General features: G+C 38.6%; 2 protein-coding genes across 9 annotated transcripts in view; one reads left to right on the top strand and one right to left on the bottom strand.

The window, feature by feature from the left end:
• Positions 1-22118, bottom strand: part of AP4S1 (adaptor related protein complex 4 subunit sigma 1) — a 263488-nt gene that overhangs the window by 240984 nt on the left and 386 nt on the right. For 5 of the 6 annotated variants that reach the window (XR_014021885.1, XM_081293465.1, XM_081293461.1 and 2 more), the window contains exons 2-4: positions 7239-7446; positions 3975-4061; positions 2000-2068 (exon numbers count right to left, since the gene is read on the bottom strand). Coding sequence is in view for 5 of the 6 variants with exons in the window: in XM_081293465.1 (XP_081149591.1) it covers positions 2000-2068; positions 3975-4061; positions 7239-7376 (294 nt within the window). In the remaining variant the exon portion in view is untranslated. Of the gene's footprint in view, positions 1-1999; positions 2069-3974; positions 4062-7238; positions 7447-20789; positions 20811-22118 lie in introns of those variants that run through there. The other variant, XM_081293462.1, reaches the window with a different exon arrangement.
• Positions 21418-22118, top strand: part of STRN3 (striatin 3) — a 90609-nt gene continuing 89908 nt past the window's right edge. Inside the window, exon 1 of one of the 3 annotated variants that reach the window (XM_081293456.1) lies at positions 21418-22001. In XM_081293456.1, the coding sequence (XP_081149582.1) occupies positions 21720-22001 (282 nt within the window). In that variant the 5' untranslated portion in view covers positions 21418-21719. The remainder of the gene's footprint in view (positions 22002-22118) is intronic. The other 2 variants (XM_081293457.1, XM_081293458.1) reach the window with 2 other exon arrangements.

A 22118-nucleotide genomic window follows, 5' to 3' on the forward strand; every position in this document is an offset into this window, starting at 1 on the left:
GATGTCCTGTCTCACTGCAGGCCACTATCTTCTTAGCTTCATTCCCTGAATTAGGAAATCACTGACAGCAAACTTCAGGAACTAAGGTAATGGTTCAAAAACTTGAACATGCATCAGAATGAGGGGGCCTCCACCCAGAGTTTCTGATTCAGTGGTCTGAAGTGGGCTCAGGATTTGTATTTCTAATTATGTTTCCAGTACTTCCTGCGGCTCCAGGAACCAGACTTTAAGAACTACCACACCAAGGCAACAAAGACTGGCTAGTTGATTGGCCCATGAAGATGCTTGCCAGAATTCAATGCTGGCCTTAGGAGTTTGACTGAAGATATAACTTCTGAATGAGTTTTGCCTTTTGCAGGTTTTGGTGCACTCAATATTATTAATTATGGATTCGACTCCACTATTGCCTCAGGAAGAAGTTTGGAAAGAATTCCTTCCTAATCCTTTTACATAAAAGCAAAGTTAAACAAACAACCTTGAAAAATAATTAGCCTTTACCATTGCTACTACCAAAGAATGTCTACTCAAGGCTTAGGAAGGCCTATCATAGCAAGTAAACCATATTCACGTGTTTTTGTTTGTTTGTGGTTTTGGGGATCAAACTCAAAACCCAATTGATTCTTTTTTAAGACTGGTTTTCAAGCTAACTGCAAGCTACAGTAATCAATATTGTAAAGGACTAGCATAAGAATAAACATATAGATCAATGGAATGGAATAGAAATGAGAGTCCAAAAATCAGCCCTCATATTTATAATCAAATGACACACAATAAAGGTACCAAGACAATTCACTGGAGGGAAATAGTCTTTTCAACAAATGGTATTGGTCCATTAACTGACAAATAGATAAAGAAAATACGGTATATCCATAAAATGGAAAATATTGCATAATGAAAAGTAAAAGGGCTGATATATGCCATAACATATGGATCTTAAAACAATATGCTAGTTAAAAAAAAAAAAACACACTAGGCACAAAGACCACATTTTGTAAAATTCTATTTATCTAAAATGTCTAGAACAGGCAATGCATAAAGACACAAAATAGATTAGTGGTTACTCAAGGCCTGGAATAGGTGAAGGGGAATACTTAGGGGAAAATGCTAATGTGCATGATGTTTGTTGGATGATGAAATTTCCTTAAATTGTGGTAATGATCTTCAGGACTATGTAAATACAAAAACCCAATTATACATTTTAAATGGACAAATTGAATAGTATGCAAATTATATTTCAATATATCTATTAAAATAAAATAAGGGGGATTGGAGTTATAGCCCAGTAGTAGAGGACTTGCCTAGCATGTGTGAAGTACTGGGTTTGAATCTCAGCACCAAATATAAAAAAATAATTAAATAAAGGCCCATCAATAACTAAAAAAATATTTTAAAAAAGAAAATAAGGATGGCTAGAATGGAACTCATATATTCCTAAAGGGGAGCTGAGTTTTCACCCTTAAAGCAAGGGTTTGAATGAAAATGATTCTTAGGGGCTGGGGTTGTGGCTCAGTGGTAGAGCACTCGCCTAGCATGTGCAGGGCCCTGGGTTCGATCCTCAGCACCACATAAAAATAAATAAATAAAGATATTGTGTCCAACTAAAAAATAATAGATATTTAAAAAAAAAAGAAAGAAAGAAAATGATTCTTAATGTGAAAAGGTACTGTTGTCTTTGGATGGAAAGCAGAGGAAAGAAGAGAGTAAATTAGACAATAAAATTTTGTAACTAAGTAAAAAGAATTAAAAACTAAGAGGTACATAGCTTTTTAAGAGCTGAGCCTTGAAAAATACCTAAAACATATATAAAACTATATACAAGTTTGCAAATATGTTGGATGAGCCAGAAGGAAAGATAAAGAAAATGTAACATCATTTGAGTTTTAACTTTTACACATTAAAGCTCTATATTAACAAATAATCTTAAGCTATACCCAACATGACCTAATTTCTAGAAAACTGGGTTCAAAAAACAAAAATACTTTTTAGTCATTAGACTTACCACTCGGCTGAAGTACTCGTCTAAAACTTCCACAAAATTGTGGATGAATTCATAAATAGCCATCTCATTCTGAAATAAAAGAGGAAGATGCAATGAATTTTAGCATGGCCCTCAAGCAAATCAGACACAGAAATGGCCAGTCAGTTCCCAGGTTTTAGAGCATGTGACCAAGGGAACAAATGTGAGCAAAGTAACTTTCCATTGACCAATATTCAGAACAGTTCTACTTCTCCCTTATTTAAAAGATGCTTATTAATGAAAGAAATGGAGAAGACCTTAACCTCTAAAATTTCTTTGTGGTCAATGTTGAATCTGACCCAACTGAAACTTCAGATTCCAGTGTCAAGGCTTTGTGTTCTACTTCCTGACTTCATCACCTACTGGCTCACGCATTTTCCAGATTCTTTGCACCATCATTTTTCTGTCTGTCAAGATGGGGAAACCACTCAAAGTGCCTTATGGATAAAAGCAATCAACTGAGATTTCAGAACATTTTATATTTGAAATACCTGGAACTGGGATGAACACTCCTGAAGAGGAACTAACTTTAGGAGATATAAACATAGGACAATCATATAATCAGTTTGCTCTGATTTTTGATATGTAAGCCCATGTTCAGTGTCATAACTGATTGGCCTCTGTTTGTCTGAGCTACCCCACTATCTGACAGAACAAGAGCAAGGCACTGGAATTGGTTAGGATAAAGGAAGACACTAGCTAGATATGGTGGCATATACCTATAATCCCAACTATTTGAGCCCTCAAATTTGACACCAGCCTGGGAAACACAGTGAGAAATTGCCTCAAAAAAAAAAAAAAAAGTAAAAAAAAGCAGAACAGAAAAACTGGAAGGCATCTGGGATGTGGCTCTGTGATAGAGTATTTGCCTAGCATATGTGAGGCCGTGGGTTCAATTCCCAGTGCTGCAAACAAACAAACAAAACCCAGAAGGGCATTCTGGGGTTTTAAGGGCATTCGGGGGTTTTAAGTTTCTCCATTTTATAAGCTGCTCATGTAATCCAAACAAACATCCTACATATATCTCTTCCATAGAACTTTCCCACCTTGATAGAAACCAAGATCCTAGAGAAGTGCTGTGGTACATGCCTATAATCCCAACTACTGGGAGGCTGGAGGATTGTACATTCAAGTTCAAGGATTGCAACTTAGTTAGACCCTGTCTCCAAAAAAAAAAAAAAAATGTAGGGACGGGTTTGGGGGATAGGATGCAGCTTGATAGAACACTTGCCTAGCATGCTTGAAGCCCTAGGTTCAATACCCAGCACTACAAAAAGAAATTTAAGGGCTGGGGATGTGGCTCAAGCGGTAGCGCGCTTGCCTGGGATGCGTGCGGCCCGGGTTCGATCCTCAGCACCACATACCAACAAAGATGTTGTGTCCAGAGAACTAAAAAATAAATATATATTTTTTTTAAGAAGTTACAGATTTCTATATCCTTTTTTTTTTTTTTTTTGGAGCGGGGTGACTACCAGGGGTTGAAATCAGGGGCACTCAGCCACAGAGCCACATCCCCAGCCCTATTTTTTTTTAAAGGGCTTTTTTTTTTTTTTTTTTTAAGAGAGAGTGAGAGAGGAGAGAGAGAGAGAGAGATTTTTTAATATTTATTTATTTTTTTAGTTCTCGGAGGACACAACATCTTTGTTGGTATGTGGTGCTGAGGATCGAACCTGGGCCGCACGCATGCCAGGCGAGCGCGCTACCGCTTGAGCCACATCCCCAGCCCTAAAAAATAAATATTAAAAAAATTCTCTCTCTCTCTCTCCCTCTATCACTCTCTCTTTAAAAAAAAAGAATTTTAGGAAGAAAAAGAAAAAAAAAGAAACCAAATACATTCTGGAAAAGAGTCATAACAATTCTTAGGCCAGTAGGAAGAAAATGTCAACATGGGGAGGAATAAAGATCAGACTGTTATCTCTAAGTATCTTGTATTTTCCAAATACTCTCAGTATCTTACCTCAGTGTCATTAACTCCAACCACAATGAAGAGAGCTGCATATTGCCGATATATCAGCTTAAAATCCTTATATTCAATAAAAGAGCACTAGATGAAACACAATTAGATATTAGTACCTTTGGTCGATAGAGACTTCTCCAAAATGGCATGCATAATTTCTAGGTTCAGGTTGGAGTATCTGCCAATACACTCCAAGAAATACATAACATTCTCATAACATTCAGGGGACTACTTGGAAGCATCTCTAGGGGGAGTTGGAGAAACAGTCTGGGAAAAAAAGTGAGTGATCACTTGGGTTCTCACATGTACTCCTCATTCCTTTACTTGGCTATGTGGAAATCAGCAGCCAAAGCTAATGAATAACCAGCATTTTAAATTGCCTTCAATGTGAAAAGATTTTCTTTTTTCCATTTCCTTATGGATTCTTGGGAAGCAATTAGATAAGCTTGATTTGTATTTGTTAATAATCACTGAGGAGCCACATACAAGAAGTGAGTGTGTGTGTGTGTGTGTGTGTGTGTGTGTGTGTGTTTCTTTTTCCTAGATGTATAAAAATAATTCATGTAGATTCTTTTATAAATTATTTAAAGATGGCCTTCACATGAAAGATGTTATACAAAATTTCCCAAGGTAAACACTGTTTTGTATGAATTCATAACAAGCTTATACCACTGACTTGTGGACAAAACAACTCCCTTCTCCTTCATCTATTTTCCTAAAGCCAGTGGACAAAGGCATTGGGTGGATGGGAATTAGCCTGCAGGCTAAAGACACAGTAATACTCTTCCTTTGAATGTCAGAGGGTACCTGCTAAAAGGTGACTGAGCACCAACTGTATGGCTTTTTGTACTGTGATCTGTTGCTCTTGGATTCCCAGATGCACGTAGGAATAAAGCCTTAAGGTTTTGTTTTGTTTTTTAAATTGTATACTTTATTTATTTTTATGTGGTGCTGTGAATCAACCCAGCGCCTCACAGGTGTCAGGCAAGTGCTCTACCACTGAGCCCCAGCCCCAGCCCCAAGCTTTAAGTTTTGAGTATAAAAATTCTTCCATGGAAAATGCCATTTGGCAATCTATAAAATGGAGAAAATTGAAGCTTTTATTTAAAATTAGGATAGGGCTGGGGATATGGCTCAAGCAGTAGCGTGCTCGCCTGGCATGCGTGCGGCCCGGGTTCGATCCTCAGCACCACATACAAAGATGTTGTGTCCGCTGAAAACTAAAAAATCAATAGTAAAAAATTAAAAAAAATAAATAAAATTAGGATAAAGGTAAAAAGTATAGGACCATTCTGCAACTTTTGGCTCAGTAAGGTCACTGTTATTTCCATTCGGTTGGCTCTTTCAAGAAAATGCAATTTATTTGAAAAAACTGAAAAACATTTTTTTTCACAGTCTCTTAGGAGTTTCCAATATTTAAAAAAAAGTATCAAGAACTTTTGTGGGTAAAATAATGACTATGTTGATATTAGGATATTTTGTAACCTCATTATGCCAAAAGCCTAGTAGCTACTGGGTTTTTGTTTTTGGTTTGTTTTTTGGATACTGGGGCTCTAACCCTGGGGTGCTTTACTAGTGAGTCACATCTGAAGCCCTTCTTATTTTTTATTTTGAGACAGCTTCTCACTAAGTTGCTGAACCTGGCCTTCAACTCACAATTCTCCTATCTCAGCCTCCCAAATTGCTGGAATGTACCACTGTGTCCAGCACAGTGGGTTCTTTTTAAAATCTAAAATAACAGTATATTTCAAAAATACCTAAGAGTATATATATATATTTAGTCCAAAGCCTGTATTTCAAAGGGTTAACTATGAGTATAAATGCTGTTTGAAATTGTGGAGTGCCTGCATTCTGCAGAAATATTGAAACAGGAATGCTTCTAAATGTGTTTACTTAAAGCATGTGGCTATTAACAGCCCTGTAACAGTTGTTTCCATCTGACACCATAAACCAGTGTGCCATAGAAGGCCAAAGTAGTAATTCAAAGAGGAACTCTGAGATGTTTCAATTGGAAAATCAATTTAGAAGCCAAGGGAAACACATTTGCAACATGTAATGTCTGAGCACTGATTAGCTTAACATTTTATGGCTTAGTAGTGGTTTCTACAGGCAGTCTTTCTATATATGCAATGAAATGGAGAATGAAGAAAATTAATGAATGATTAATTATCATTAATAATGATAAGCTTTCTGATTTTGCCTCAGTTGTTGAGTGTTTTCCTATAGATTTGACATTTAGGACCTGGATTTAATAATTCTCTGAAGTTCTCTGTGAAAACAGACTCAGTTTTTTTTTTTTAAATTTTTTAATATTTATTTTTTAGTTTTCTTTTTTTTTTTTTTTAAAGAGAGAGTGAGAGAGGGGAGAGAGAGAAAGGAGAGAGAATTTTTAATATTTATTTTTTAGTTCTTGGCGGACACAACATCTCTGTTGGTATGTGGTGCTGAGGATCGAACCCGGGCCGCACGCATGCCAGGCGAGCGCGCTACCGCTTGAGCCACATCCCCAGCCCAAGACTCAGTTTAAAAAATTCCTTTTCAAGGGCTAGGATGTAGCTCAGTAGAAGTGTGTGTGCTTAGCATGCACAAAGCTCTGGGTTCAAGCCCCAGAATCCCTACCTCCAATTCCTATTTGTTATTCTAATACTTTTATTTAACCACCAAATTTTGGCAGGATAGATTTGCTATTTCACATGAATTTTTAACTTCTATTCCCCCATCTACATAATAAAATAGTTAAGAGCAAGTTCATTTTGCCTTTAAATCATTGGTGATGTATTTATAAGAATGATAAGCAGATAAAAATTGTCCTCTCCACAGGAATCATATTATTATTTTCCAGTACAAAATAGGTTGAATAGTCACCTCCATGACAGCCACCTGACCTTCATTTTTTGGCTTCAGAAAGCCACCTGCTATAGGCACTCCTAACAGTTCCAAGGATGAAATTCATATGAACATAAGAAAGATTATATGTACTAGCAGGAGTAAATTTAGCTGCCACTTTCATGGTGAACTGAGACAAATATGCTAACCTAAATAACAACCCAAGACTTTTCCTGGTTTTTCTTGTATTTATTCTCTTAAGGAAATATAAAGAAAGCTATGCTTCCTTTCATTTTCATTGTATTTCATTCCTTATTTTCCCTAATAGCTGTTGAAGGAATACAGTCCAGAGAAAATGATGGCCCTTGAGACTAAGTAATAACAGATCTGTCAAGGCTGAGTTGACTGCAGAGATAAAAGAGTGCTTCAGAAACTTACCTGTTCATTGGATCGAGAGAGACAACTCTTTATGACTTCTGTTTCCAGAAGTGTTCGCTTATTAATCTCCACATGCTCATAGTACTTAGAAAGTCGGGTCTGGCCTTGTTTATTCACCATAAGGAAAAATTTTATCATTTTTTTTCCTGGCCAGTGTTTTTCCAAATACAGTTTAAAAGTTATAGCAAGGGATGGCTGTCATTGGAACCTAGAGAATAGAAAAATAACAGAAAGATAAGATTAAATTTCTCAATCATATTAAGTCTGTTCTATAGATGAACCAGAAGTAAATAAAATATCATTTGATAATATTGGTCTTCACTCCTACAAACTGAATAAGGTTTTAATTAATAATAACCAAACAAATTTTCATTAGTTATCTTCTGAATCACTTTTCAGCATCCAAATACCACTACTCATATTCACTCAATTTATTAATCTGTTTTTCTGGACACCAACTTTGTGTTAAGTATCAGAAGAATAGGGAGATGAAGAGGTGATGTTTTTGATCTTCCAACTTTTACACTAAATAAAGGTGCTAAACAGATAAATAAATATCAGTAATACAAAGTGATGAATTATAACTGGGGCCATGCGTTTGCTTAGGAGCACAGAAGGAAGGAGCAAGGAATGTTGCAAGAGAGTCAAGAAGGACTTCCCAGAGAGGGGAATTTGAGCAACTACTTGAAGGATGATCTAGAAGGAGAGGCTTTAGGTTGAGAAAAAAGCTCTGGAAAGTTCACTGGTTTCAGTTCAGAGGGCAACAAGAAAGGTCTCAGAAAATTAAGCTGCTCATATATGTTAAAAAGGAGGGAAAGATCACTATAGGGCTTGGTCACCCCAATGAACATTTACAGCTATCTTAACAATGCTGTTTGGAAGATGACCTCAAAGAGTCAGTCTGAAACAGATTCAACTGTTAGAACACCAGGTAGAGGATGACTTAACAGGGCTTGATCTACTTTACCTTCTTTAAGTATAAAACATTAAATATTTGTTTTGATGAGACATCCATATATGTTTGAAAGTGAAGTTAATAATCCATAGTAAACTAAGCTCTACTGAAATAAGCAGATTGCATGGAAGAATTGTACTTTTGGCAAACGAATGGTTATAGAACTAATCAGAATCCTAGATAAGTACAGAGCCTGGGACTTAGCTATTTTGTCCAGTGTACAACTAACTAACCCTTTCTATACTGAGAAAGGGTTGTTAGTTGTACACTGGACAAAATAGCTAAGTCAAGTCCAACACCAGTGTTTTTATTTAGGGTTTTTGATTGCTTGAAATAAGAAGAATGTGTCACCTAAAAGTTTATACTACAATAAGACAACCTGGGGCTAGGGATATAGTTCAATTGGTAGAGTGCTTGCCTTGCATGCACAAGGCCCTGGGTTCAATCCCCAGCACCATCAAAAAAAAAAAAAAAAAAAAAAAAAAGACAGACCTGGCTCTCATATCATAGCTTTGCCACATACCTGCCATGCCATGTGACTCCAAGTTGCCAGGCCTTTCTGAACCAAGTTAGATGACTATGTGTAAGGTATAAGAGTGAGAGGAGTTCATATGCATTCACCAAAAGGTCTAAATGGCCTGGTATTTACGTGGTGCTACTAGAAACAACATTATGGGATAATATTCATCCTAAATTTTCTATTATTATTGTTTACCCTCCCAGCTCCTCTCTTTTTTTCAGAGGAGGTACTGGGTATTAAACCCAGGACCTTGTACATCCTAGGCAAACACCCTATACCACTGAACTACACCTCCACTCTAACATCTTTTATTTCCTAAACCCTATCAGACAGGTGGCTACTCACAATTCCAAACACTATGCTATAAAGAGCCAGGCCCCACATGGCAAAGCCTGGGGTTGCAAGCCTTCATTCACTGTGCAGAACAGGATGTTATCTAGACCAGCTCAGCCAGGGATATGACAGCTGGGCTGTGGGGGAGGCCTGTGGTCATTCACTCCCTTTTCCAGGAAGATAAGCTCACTACACTGTGGGCGGGATTGCGACAGTCTTCATGGTATTTGATCATTTGGTATTAAGTGTTACTTTTATTCTCCTTACAAATTATTGCTAGTACATTATAGTAGGTGACTAGAAAGCTAAGATAATCATTCATTCCTTCTTTCTTTTTTTCTTTTCTTAGACTTTTTTTTTTTTTTGGGTGTGTAGTGCTGAGGATTGAACTCTGGGGCCTCCTTGTACATGCGAGGCAAGCACTCTACCAACTGATCTATATCCCCAATCCCTTTTCTTTCTTTTATTCCCATTTAGCAAAGTTGTTTTAAAACCAACTTTATGATAGTTAAAAATTATAATCATATATTTAGATTTCAACTGCCAGATAAAAAAAAAAAAAAACTCTGAAAGATACTCATCACCAAACCTTGGCTTTCAATGACCTGGCTGAATTAAATGGTAAAATGAGTTGTAAAATGATCCCAATGAGATGTTACACCAAGGGATCAAATTGGTTTCCACCTTACAAGACCAGCATTCCTTCTCACTGACCTTAAGAGCAAGGACAACAAACAAGGACAGGTTAGTTCATACTCATTAGGACGAAAACTTTCACCAGAAAGTTAGTAGATTGTAGACTCAAAAGCTTGTGTGAATATATATGAAAAACAAGGAAGAATAAAGAAAGAAAAAGGCATTAGGGAAAGTACAATATAAAGGATGCTAGGATGTCCTAGCAGAGAATCTAGATGAAAGGAAGGTAAATCAAACAAGAATTTTCCTTGGTTTGGCATGAACATGTTTTGAAAGTCAAGATGAGTGAGACTGGTAGATTCATAGCAGAACATGTCCATTTCCCAGGATCCTACATGGCATAAACTTAATACTCAGAGAAAAGACAGAAGTACATATTAAACTGGGCAGTTTTCATATTTGTGATGGTGTCTTTCTGGGAGTTAGAACTGGAAGTCTTTACAGACTGTTGTCTAAAGATGGCAAATAGGTCTTGACTTGGGTGCTGACTAACTACAATGAGCTGCCCTGGGAGGATTCTGGAGCTGCATGGAAGTTCAAAACAAAGGATCCTATGAATGATTACTGCCGGTTGTGGGTTAGGAAATAGGGAGTGACAACATATGCACCTTATATTTGTCATTCCTGATGTGTACTCCCTTCATTTTGCAGATGTAGAATGAAATCCTGAATTCTGATCTCCTGACTCATAATGCTGTCTTTAATCACATTGCCTTTTTGCCTCACTCAGTGTATTACTGGCATGAAACTATCATTTATATTTAATAATGTTGCTATTCTCTTTTCTAATGCTTCTGCACAATAAATCTGGAAAATATCAAATAAATCACTGCATGAAAGAGTAGAACATGTTAGGTACAGTGGTGCACACCTGTAATCCCAGCTCAGGAGGCTGAAGATAGTGAGTTCAAAGCCAGCCTCAGCAAAAGTGAGGTGTAGAGCAACTCAGTGAGACCCCGTCTCTAAATAAAATACAAAATAGGGCTGGGGATGTGGCTCAGAGGCCTAGTGACCCTGAGTTTAATCCCTGGTACCTTCCTTCCAAAAAAGAGTAGAACATGTAGCTTCTAGAAATAAAAGTGATTAAATATATATATAGTTGTAGATGGACAATACCTTTTATTTATTTATTTTTTGTTTAAACATTTTTATTTTAGTTGTAGATGGACATAATATCTTAAACTTATTTATTTATTATTTATGTGGAGCTAAGGATTGAACCCAGCCTCACACATGCTAGGAAAGCACTCTACAACTAAGCCCCAGCCCCAGTTCCCCTTTATTTTATTTTTATGTGGTGCTGAGAATTAAATCCAGTGACTCCCATATGCTAGGCAAGTACACTACCACTGGACTACAACCTTGGCCCCAAGATACTTAATTATTTTGAGCTCAGTCTCCTGTACAATGTGAATAATAATAGTACTTACCCACTAGGTTGCTGTGAGGGTTAAATGAGTTAGGATATGTAACATTCTCAGAATAGAGCTCAACAGGTGGCAGGCAGCAAGTGCTAAAGGGCCAACATCATAAATAACATATCACTTTCCTTGGTGAATCCTTTCCTGCCTATTCTAGTCTCCTTTCCATCTACAAAGAGCTAATTATCCTGTCTATAATGTATGTGATTATTATTATTTGATTACATGTTGAAGTCCTCCATAAGAACTGTGATTCAGACTTTTTTGAGGGGTACTGTGGATTTAACCTAGGGGCACTTAACCACTGAGCCATATCCCCAGCCCTTTTTTTTTTTTTTATATATATATTTTATTTAGAGACAGGATCTTGCTGAGTTGCTTAGGGTCTTGCTAAATTTCTAAGGTTGGCTTTGAACTTGTGATCCTCCTTCCTCAGCCTTTGGAGCTGCTGGGATTACAGGAGTATGCCACCATGCCTATGTGAAACTTTTTTATTATGACTGTGACAGAGATATTTTACATTGTGATCCACTGTACAGATATGTATAAATCTGAAACAAAGGTTCACAAACACTACTTACCCATACTACTTATATTGCACTCTGATTTTTCAAAATGACATTTCATTTTGTAAAAATACATAGTTGTGAGGGATTTCTGTTACACAGATGTATGGATTGCCAGAATTCAGCAAATATAAAGACTGATGTAATTCATTATAAGTAAATTTTATACCAGAAGAAAACCAGCTACAATATTTTTTTTCCTTTCCAGTATATTGGGGATTAAACCCAGGGGTGCTCAACCACTGAGCAACATTCCCAGTCCATTTTTTTTTTTTTTAAAGAGAGAGTGAGAGAGGAGAGAGAGAGAGAGAGAGAGAGAGAGAGAGAGAGAGAGAGAGAGAGAGAATTTTTAATATTTATTTTTTAGTTCTCGGCGGACACAACATCTTTGTTTGTATGTGGTGCTGAGGATCGAACCTGGGCCGCACGCATGCGAGGCGAGCGCACTACCGCTTGAGCCACATCCCCAGCCCCCCAGTCCATTTTTAAATTTTTTATTTATTTTGAGTCAGCGTCTCATTAAGTTGCTAGGCTGGCCTCAAACTTGTGATCCTCCTTCTTCAGTTTCCTCAGTAGCTGAGATTACAAACCTGAGCTACCATGCCTAGCTATATGAATAGTTCTTGAAAAACATTTAGCATGCTGACTTTTCATTTCTTCCCTTTATGTGTATTAAATTATAAAAGAGTTGACAAGGTTATAGGGAATCATATCAACATTTATATGTCTAGATTTTTAGTGGTGTTTTAAATTGTTATAATTTTCTGCAGTATGATCTGGTCAATTGCAACATTAAAGGAACCTTGAAAATGATTCTTTTAACTCTAGCATTCCAGTCTTAAGAATTTATCCTAAGGTGTAATTAAAAATCTACATGCACAAAAATGTTCATAACACTGTAACAGTGAAACATGGAACAATCCCAGATATTGCAAGCTCAGATAACAATCCAGAATTGTTATGTATCAAAATTAACACCAGCGTGATGTCTTTTATTAAAATTAAGAACAAGAAGGGACTAGGGTTGTAGCTCAGTGGTATAGCACTTGCCTAGCATGGGTGAAGCAGTGGGTTTGATTCTCAGCATCATATATAAATAAATAAAATAAAAGTCCATTGATAATTAAAAAAATAAAAATAAAAACTGGAAAATGAAAATAAACAGACTATGCAGAAGAATGGGAAAATGTATATAAAATAATGTTAAGTCACAAAATCAGAATACCAATTCTATATTCATATAGATTACAACTATGTAAAAGAAACATCTAAATAGGTAAAGATTAAAAATAGACCTGACTGATTCATCTTGAAAATATTTGCTAATTGAAAGAAGCCAGTCATAAAGGATGACATATTGTATAACTCCATTACACGAAATATCTAAAGGAGGCAAATCTAAAGAGACAGCCAAGAAGATTCGGGGGGCATAGGGTTCAGAAAGTTATGTCTAAGAGGTAAGGGATGGTAAGAATAGTTCCATAAACAGTGAGTACAGGAAAAAGCCATTGAATTGTATACATTGAGTGAACTTTACAGTTTGTGAATTATATCTCAAAAGAGCTGTAGGCCAATGGAAAAATCTGGAAGAGCTCCCAACAGTCAAAGATAAGAATAATTTGAACAACACAATATTGGATTATAACCCAAAGTATAAAATAAATATACATAATTGCATATGGACATAAATACATGATAGAATAAATAAACAAGGACAGAAGACTCCCAAATACTGTAGAATAAAACAGACTCCCAAATACGTAGAATAAAACAGACTCCCAAATACTGCAGAATAAAACAGACTCCCAAATACTGTCCTAATGTGACTCAACTCCCCAGTTCAGAAAGAGAGGATAACAGTAGACAACATTCATACAGTGCTTGCTTAGGTGCCAGGTGCTGCTTGAACACTTTGCCCACATTTATATAATCCTCCTAAGAGCCCTGCAAGTTAGAGATGGTTTTTATCTCCAAAAACTTTATAGATGTAAAAATATACTTGCCAAAGGTCACTATGTAAAATGGTAGAGGAAGGATCCAATTTCAATTAGTCTGTGCTCCCACACTCAATGCTCATTACTTCTGGATTTTCCTCAGGACTAGTAATTCAGTGATATCTGTACAAGGACCATGGAGGCACAATTTCATTCCCAATTCACTAGTGTAAATCTAGCTCTGGCCAGTTATACTCTATGTAAAAGCTTTTATTGCATGTTTTGGTGTTTCAGTCTTGACCCTGGAGCTTAACACGAAAGGCACAATTCTAATAGATTATTTACTTTTTGTTGATATCAACATGGATCCTACAATGCTGAAGAAATGGCTCAATTAAATAATTATGAAAATTTAGTAAAGGTCAAACTGCTACATTCTCTACATTTGTTATTATATCTAATGCTTCCAAAATCCCTAAGTCTGACTTGCTCTTCATAGAGTTGAGCTAACCTTCCTACTTCCAAAAAGTAAAACATACTAGGCAAATGCTCACCAAGACAAGTTTTCAGACTCATATCTGAACTTAGTACTATTCTGGTTCAGATCAGATTTCAGGGTAGAGCACAGCCTTTGATGGCCTCCTTGACTGCCCTTTGCCCAGAAGCACTTTTTTTTAGGGGGAGGGGGGTACCAGAGATTGAACTTAGAAGCACTCAACCACTGAGCCACATCCCCAGCCCAATTTTTTTATTTCATTAGAGACAAGGTCTCACTGAGTTACTTAGCACCTCGCCTGTTGTTGAAGCTGGGTTTGAACTTGTGAGCCTCCTGTGTCAGCCTCCTGAGCTGCTGGGATTACAGGCATGCACCACTGCACCCAGCCAGAAGCACTTTTTGCTATTTTGAATTTCACAATAAAGTACAGCAACAGTGGTGAACATGCAAATGGGGGATCAAAGTTGTAGACAAGAGCCTACTCCAGTGTGCCCAGAGAATAATAATACTTAAATTACACTCATTTATAACTTGGAATCTTTGAAAAGCAAGAAATGTCAAAATTATTTTATTTTAGAGATTTTCTTTTTTTTTTTTTTTTTTAGTATTTATTTTTTAGTTCTCGGCGGACACAACATCTTTGTTGGTATGTGGTGCTGAGGCTCAAACCCGGGCCGCATGCATGCCAGGCAAGCGCGCCACCGCTTGAGCCACATCCCCAGCCCCAAAATTATTTTATTTTATTTTATTTTTTTTTAAAGAGAGAGTGAGAGAGGAGAGAGAGAGAGAGAGAGAGAGAGAGAGAGAATTTTTAATATTTATTTTTTAGTTCTCGGCGGACACAACATCTTTGTTTGTATGTGGTGCTGAGGATCGAACCGGGCTGCACGCATGCCAGGCGACGCGCTACCGCTTGAGCCACATCCCCAGCCCCTCAAAATTATTTTAATACTGGCCAAATACACTATTTCAATTGCTGTGCTAAATATATAGTGCTTGCCTAGCACATGTGAAGCACTGGGTTCGATCCTCAGCACCACATAAAAATAAATAAAGATATTATGTTCATCTATTACTAAAAAAAAATTAAAAAAAAAGAAAAGAAAATATGTACAGTCAATAAAACCAAGAGAAGAAACATCCTGAGTAAAGCACTCTAGAATACCAATGGGTAGGAAAAACTAAGGTAGCACTAAGAAATAGGGCAATAAGAGGAGAGGGAGAGGAAGAAGAAGAGGAGGAAAGAGTGCTTACGAAGAGCAGGGACTGGCAGAAGTGGAGGTTAGAAAATGAGGATTTGTGAGGGTCAAAAATGCCAAGAAACCCAGAAACAACAATCACTACCCAAGGGAAAGATTTCTGCTGGGAGTGAATGTGACTATAAGAACAATAGGGGGACTTGGGAAGAGGCCCAGAGTCCCTTTTGCAATGAGTGCAAGGGAAGGTACCATTAAGGACCCTAAAGCTCTCAGAAACCCCGGGTGGATACTTGATGGCAGAAAGGCAGATCCTCCACTGAAGAGAGCTAGTTAAGGATCACAATAGCTATATCAGGCCAATCAAGCTTAGTAACATCACTAAAACTGAGAAAACTAGACATTAGTGCCACCTGGTATAATGCAATAGGAGCATACTATGTCGCCAATGGGGAAGAATTTTTGCCAAAAACAAAAAATAAAAAAACCTGGATCAAACCTAGCCTCTAGACCTAACTTCTAGTTTATAAAAAATATGGAGGAGCTGGCATGGTGGCACATACCTATAATTCCAGCCGCTCGGGAGGTTGCCAGCCTCAGCAATTTAGCAAGGCCCTGTCTCTAATAAAATATAAAAAAGAGCTGGGAATGTAGCTTGCGGGTTAAGCGCCCCTGGGTTCAATCCTGGTACAAAAAAAAAAAAAAAAAAAGGAAGAGAAAGTAATATGATAAACAATACCATAAGAATGTAATTAGCTGAGCTCAGTGGCACGCACCTATAATCCCAGTGTCTCAGGAGGCTGAGGCAGGAGGATCCTGAGTTCAAAGCCAGCCTCAGCAAGGGTAAGGCACTAAGCAACTCAGTGAGACCCTGCCTCTAAATAAAATATAAAATAGGGCTGGGGATGTGGCTCAGTGGTTGAGTGTCCCTGAGTTCAGTCCCCCCCGTACTACCCTACCACAAATGTAAGTAGCCAAATATAGATCATTCTATAGGATAAATGACCTGGTCCCTTAAGAAATAAATGGCATGAGAATAGGGGTGGGTGAGGGAAATGCAAAACAAAATGAACAAACAAAAAAACCTAAAAGCATAACAATTAAATAAAATAAATCAGATTATGTTGACTAGAAATCACCAGCTGTTAAAAAGGTTCTTATAGAAGTATATACCAATGAAAAAAGAACGTAAGGTCTGGGATTTGCTTTAAAATATTCCTCACATAGAAGGAAAAAGTATAGTGATGAGATAAAAAATTGCAATATCTTGGGTTGAGGCTATAGCTCCATAAGTAGAGTGATTGCCTTGTATGCACAAGGTCCTGGGTTCAATACGCAGCAACACACACACACACACACACACACGCACGCACACACACATACACACACACACAGGTAAGATCTTGATAAATGTTGACCATGAGTTCATTAGATTTTTTTTCATGATTAAAACTTTTCAAAATAAAAAAGTTAAATAAAAAGTCAAGGGCTTGGGGTGGGGGGCATGGGGTTTATTGGTAGAGCTGATGTTTAGCATGCATGAGGCCCTGGATTCAATCCCAGCATCAAAAACAAACAAAACCCCCTCAAAAGTCTATATACAACATATTTTTTAAAAAAGTTTTTTTTTCATTGTTGATAGATCTTTATTTTATTTATTTGTTTATATGTGGTTCTGAGGATTGAACCCAGTGCCTCACACATGCCAGGTAAATGCACTACGGCTGAGCCTCAGCCCCAGCCCCAGCCCCAGCCCCAGCCCCTATACAACATATTTAAAACATCTAATTGCTATATAAAACAAGGGAAACAACAAAAAGCAATAGGAGTTATTTTAAAATGTCCCTAACAAATTTTTCAATCTTTTTTTGTAGAATATTGTCATGTATCTTAGGTTGGCCCATTCATAGAAAGAAAATTAAAAGTTACCATCATTTAAAAACATGTTATTGTAAAAAATGTTTTTTGTTGTTGTTCTTGTTGTTGTTAAATTTTACCAAAACATTCTCCAGAGGCTGAGAGTATGGCTCAGTGGCAGAGCATGTACCTAACATGCATGAAACCCTGAGTTCCAACCCTAGCACCAGAATAAAACAAAACAAAACAAAAACAACAACAACAAAACATTCTCCAAAGAGAACACTGTCTTTAACATAGAATTCCCAGGCCATATATCCATGTCTGGTATCATTCTTTTGAACATTCTCCCCTACTGCTACAATGGGAGACAAACCATATTTCCAAGCTTGTTGAAAAGTTTTGTCAGTTTCCCACTCAGTCACATTTTCCAGTTTTGTTAACATGTTTATAGACCTGGTTATTCATTCTTAGCCAATATCCAGGAGAGACTTGGCTCAATCTTTTTTTTTTTTTTCCTTTTCAATTTTGACATCTCTATGAATTAGGTATTATACAATATCATCACAGCCTACTTTTCTTCTGCCTCATATTACCCAGGAGACAATTCCGGAATGAACTTGGACTAGAATTTGATATAGCATCCTGAGTTTCTTAAAGATTTTGATGTCTATTTTTCTATAGTCTTTGAAGGTTCTTTCCTTTTTCTTTTGCATACAAGATATTATTTGAATGAATCGAGTGGCCGTAATTTTCTTAGCCACAGGCAATTACTACAATGAGAAGGAGCTATCTGATCTCATTTGGTATGTTAAACCTTGGTGCTGCTGTAGCATTCCTTCTTTTGTGTTTGGTATGTCACTTAGTTTGTACCTTTGGTTTTGAACACATCAGTCTACTCAAAGATCTTCCTCTGGGCTGTAATATTTGTTTGCTCTCTGTTTATAAATGTAAGCACAGTGTCATCACTGAATTACTCTGAAATGACTTAAACTACGTAAAAATGATTTCAAACATGCAAATAACTTGGGAACCAGAGACAGTAATAATGAACCAATCGATAAGATAGTGGGAACCAATTTAGTGAAAGGAGACTTTATTTCTTGTTTCCCAATACACATTCACACTCACTAAGTGGGAACCACTTTCTGCCCTACTAAGGACTTGGCTAAAGTGACCAAGAATTCTTTATCTCAGTTTTCTCTTTCCACCGTGGAGCTAAAAATATTTGTCAAAACCTTTGCAGATGATGCAAACCCTATGTCTAAATTAGTGTTTATGAACCAGTTTGAATTTTTTTGTAGAAGGAGGCCAGGGATGTGGTCAGGAAAATATAAAACTATATATTTAGGTGAGTAATTACAAGAAGCTATTCAATTCTCAGAGGCAGAGTCAAAACTCTGCGTATATAAGATAGTGGAATATTTCGTAAGAAGACATCTTAGTGTTTTCTATTCCTGACTTATTTAAAAGTCTGGAGTTCCTGGGCTGGGATTGTGGCTCAGTGGTGGCACGCTTGCCTAGCATGCATGAGGTACTAGGTTCGATTCTCAGCATCACATACAAATAAGTAAAATAAAGGTCCATCAACAACTAAAAAATATTTTTTTTAAAAAAACACTGTTTAGGGGCTGGGGATGTGGCTCAAGCGGTAGCGCACTCGCCTGGCATGCGTGCGGCCCGGGTTCGATCCTCAGTCGATAACTAAAAAAAATAAATATTAAAAAAAAAAAAATTCTCTCTCTCTCTCTCCCTCTATCGCTCTCTCTTTGAAAAAAAAAAGATGTATTAAAAAAACACTGTTTAAAAAAAAAGTCTGGAGTTCCTTATCATTCTTTGTTGACATAATATATGTAAATAAAATAAGACAAGTTCCTCTGGTCAAAATTTAAAAAAAAAAGTAAAAACACACAGGTACTAAAGATTAGCAATGGGAAAGGGGAAAAAAACACTCTAAAATTTATTCTAAACTTATCAAAGATATAAAGAGACTTTCTGAAAGAATCTATGGGCAGGGAAAGAGAGATGAACAGGACTAAAAGAACAAATAGGAAATTTCAAAGGTGAGACAGAAGAGAGGAAATGACTCAGCTACAGATTAGGTCGGGAATTCCAGTTGGGTGAGGTAAATGATAATGTGGCCTGGGAAAGTTCTTTACCTACAGAGGACAAAATTCTAGAAACTCACTGCAGTGTTCTAATGATTGAAGTGCTCCAGCACAGCAATTGGGGAGGATGAGACAGGAGGATCACAACTGAAAGAAGCAAGAATTTATTGAATACTCATATGTGCAGTTCTAGCTTTCATAGTTGTTTGGTACATTACTGACCAGTACACACATGATTTAAATAGTGTAATAAGTAAGCTAGTCCCTGATTTATGGTGTTAACCTTAAGATTTTTTACTTTACCAACACGCAAAAGAGATATTGGAATTTTGATCTTTTCTCAGGCTAGTTATATTTGGTGACACTCTACTGTGTACTGGTTTGCTAAACTATGATGTTCAGTAGATTAGGTGTATCATCTCAATTTATGAGGGGTTTATGGGGAAGTAACTCTTTGTAAGGGGAGGAGCATCTTTATGTAGATGAATACTATTAATAAAAACAAAATATGGTCTGTGAGCAATCTGGAAGACTTCTTGGAGAAAGTAATGCTGGAGTTGAGTTTTGAAGGAGGAATGGAAGAAATGGCATGTGTTAAATCACTGTGGAGTGAAACAGCATTATGCATTTGAGGAACCAAAGCCAGTAGTTTGGCTGCAGAGAATTGGTTGGCATGATGAGTGATGGAAGATTAGGTGGCTGGGACAATTTACCATTTTGAAGGATCTTTATATGCCAGCTAAATTTGGGCTTTAAATTTGGAGATTACTAAAATATTTTAAGCAGAAGATGACAAATCAAATCTGCCTTTGAGGAAGACCACTTAAGTGGCAGTGATTGTGAGAGGTGGAGGAAGAGTTGAGGTAGGAAGATTTAAAATAAATCATGAATGGAGAAAGGACTGGATGTGGTAGTTAAATAAAATGTATGAGAATGTCTGCTAGGCTTTAGATATAGTACTACTTAATAAAATATATAACATAAGAAAACAATTTCCTTTCTTTTTCCTTTCCTAAGATCCCAGTCTTTTCTTGAACCAAAGGTACCCGTGGGAAATTTAAGTGTGCATCTTCCTCTTCTTTTGATGCTATCATCATGTATATCAACCATACCCTCTTGCAAAATGTTTCTTAGTACGTATTTGGGTATGGAGGCAGCATGTTGTGTATTTCTGAGCTTTTTATGTACTATAGTCCCTTGCCCTCAGCGAGTAAGACTGAATAAGCAGGTGATATGTGGTCACTAATAAATGAAGAATCAGTACTTTAATAATGTGGAGAAATAGTTCTTAATAGTACTGTGACCTAAGACCTCATTTCATATATAAATAATAGCAATTTGCTCTTCATTAAACTTTAATAACAGTAAAGCAGGCACGATAAAATAAGATTTACTAATTCATGTCTTTCAAATTACATCCTGAGTGGTTATGTATATATTACGTAGTGAATCGCTTCTGCTCCTCTTACCAAACTTCCAAAACACAGCCCATCCCAGATTAGGAAAAAAGAGTAGAGGCAAAGTGGAACAAGTTTCGACAGGCAGACGGGTGCACAGAAAGCCCAAACGAAGACGAGGAATCAATCACCACGGCTGGAAGGATCTGGGCTGTTTGCCCAAAAAGAACATCTAAGTCTCGGGAACTGACTGGTGCTAAGAAACCTAAGATAGAGCGAGTGACAGGCACAGAAAGAGGCCTGACCCTTTGGGACTGCCTGAAACACGCTAGGAATGCAAGAGAAACGTCCGGAATCCAGGATTGGCTGCTGCCAGAGACAAGCTGGGCTTAACCCCAGCTCCAAAGGCAAGCAAAAGGCCGACTCCGTTGGTTGGGAAACGACGCCCTAGGGCTGCCCACACGAAGGACACAACCCCGGAGCCAGAGGCCAGCCCGCTGCCAAAAAGTCCAAGGGAGCCCCAGAATCCATAGCCTACACGAACACCCGGAGCCGTCTGTGGGCGGGCCTAGGGGCGGGGCTCATACTCCTCCGCCCTCTAACTGCGATCAACTGCGTCCTCAGTGCGCCTGCGTAAGGGTGAGGCCGGACTCTATTTGGCTATTAGGCGTGCGGCGGCAGCGGCGTTCTCTACCCGGCATGCTGTGCGGGAGCAGCGGCCCTACGTCTATCCCTTTCCCAACCCTGCCCCTTCTCCCCCCCTCCCGCCGCGGCCCCCCTTTCCCTAAAGTGAGTGAGTGAGACGGGCAGATGGAGGAGGGATTGTAATGGCGGCGGCCGGCAGCTCCCTGCTCTGACCCACGGCAGGCACATAGCAACGACCCCCTCCCCGCCCCTCTCCCGGTCGGCCTCCGCCCCGCCGTCGGCGCGGGGCCACCCTCCACGGCCCTTCCCCCAGCTGTCGGCGTCTAGCCCTGCGCCCCGGCCGGGGCCCCACACACAATGGACGAGCTTGCCGGAGGCGGTGGTGGCGGCCCGGGAATGACGGCCCCTCCCCGGCAGCAGCAGGGACCTGGGGGGAACCTGAGTCTTTCGCCGGGGGGCAACGGAGCGGCGGGCGGCGGGGGTCCTCCGGCCTCCGAGGGAGCCGGTCCCCCGGCAGGCCCCGAGCTGTCCCGGCCACAGCAGTACACTATTCCTGGGATACTGCACTACATCCAGCACGAGTGGGCTCGGTTCGAGATGGAGCGGGCGCACTGGGAGGTGGAGCGGGCCGAACTGCAGGTACCTTGCTGGGGTCAGTGTGCGGGACGGCTACCGTAGAGAGGTTCCCGGCCTGGGGCTTGGGGGGGGGGCGGATGTGGGGCAGGGATTCCCTTCAGCCCGAGCTCTCTCCTTGGG

This window comes from Spermophilus citellus (assembly GCF_964194105.1).
Source record: "Spermophilus citellus genome assembly, chromosome: 4".
NCBI lineage: Eukaryota > Metazoa > Chordata > Mammalia > Rodentia > Sciuridae > Spermophilus > Spermophilus citellus.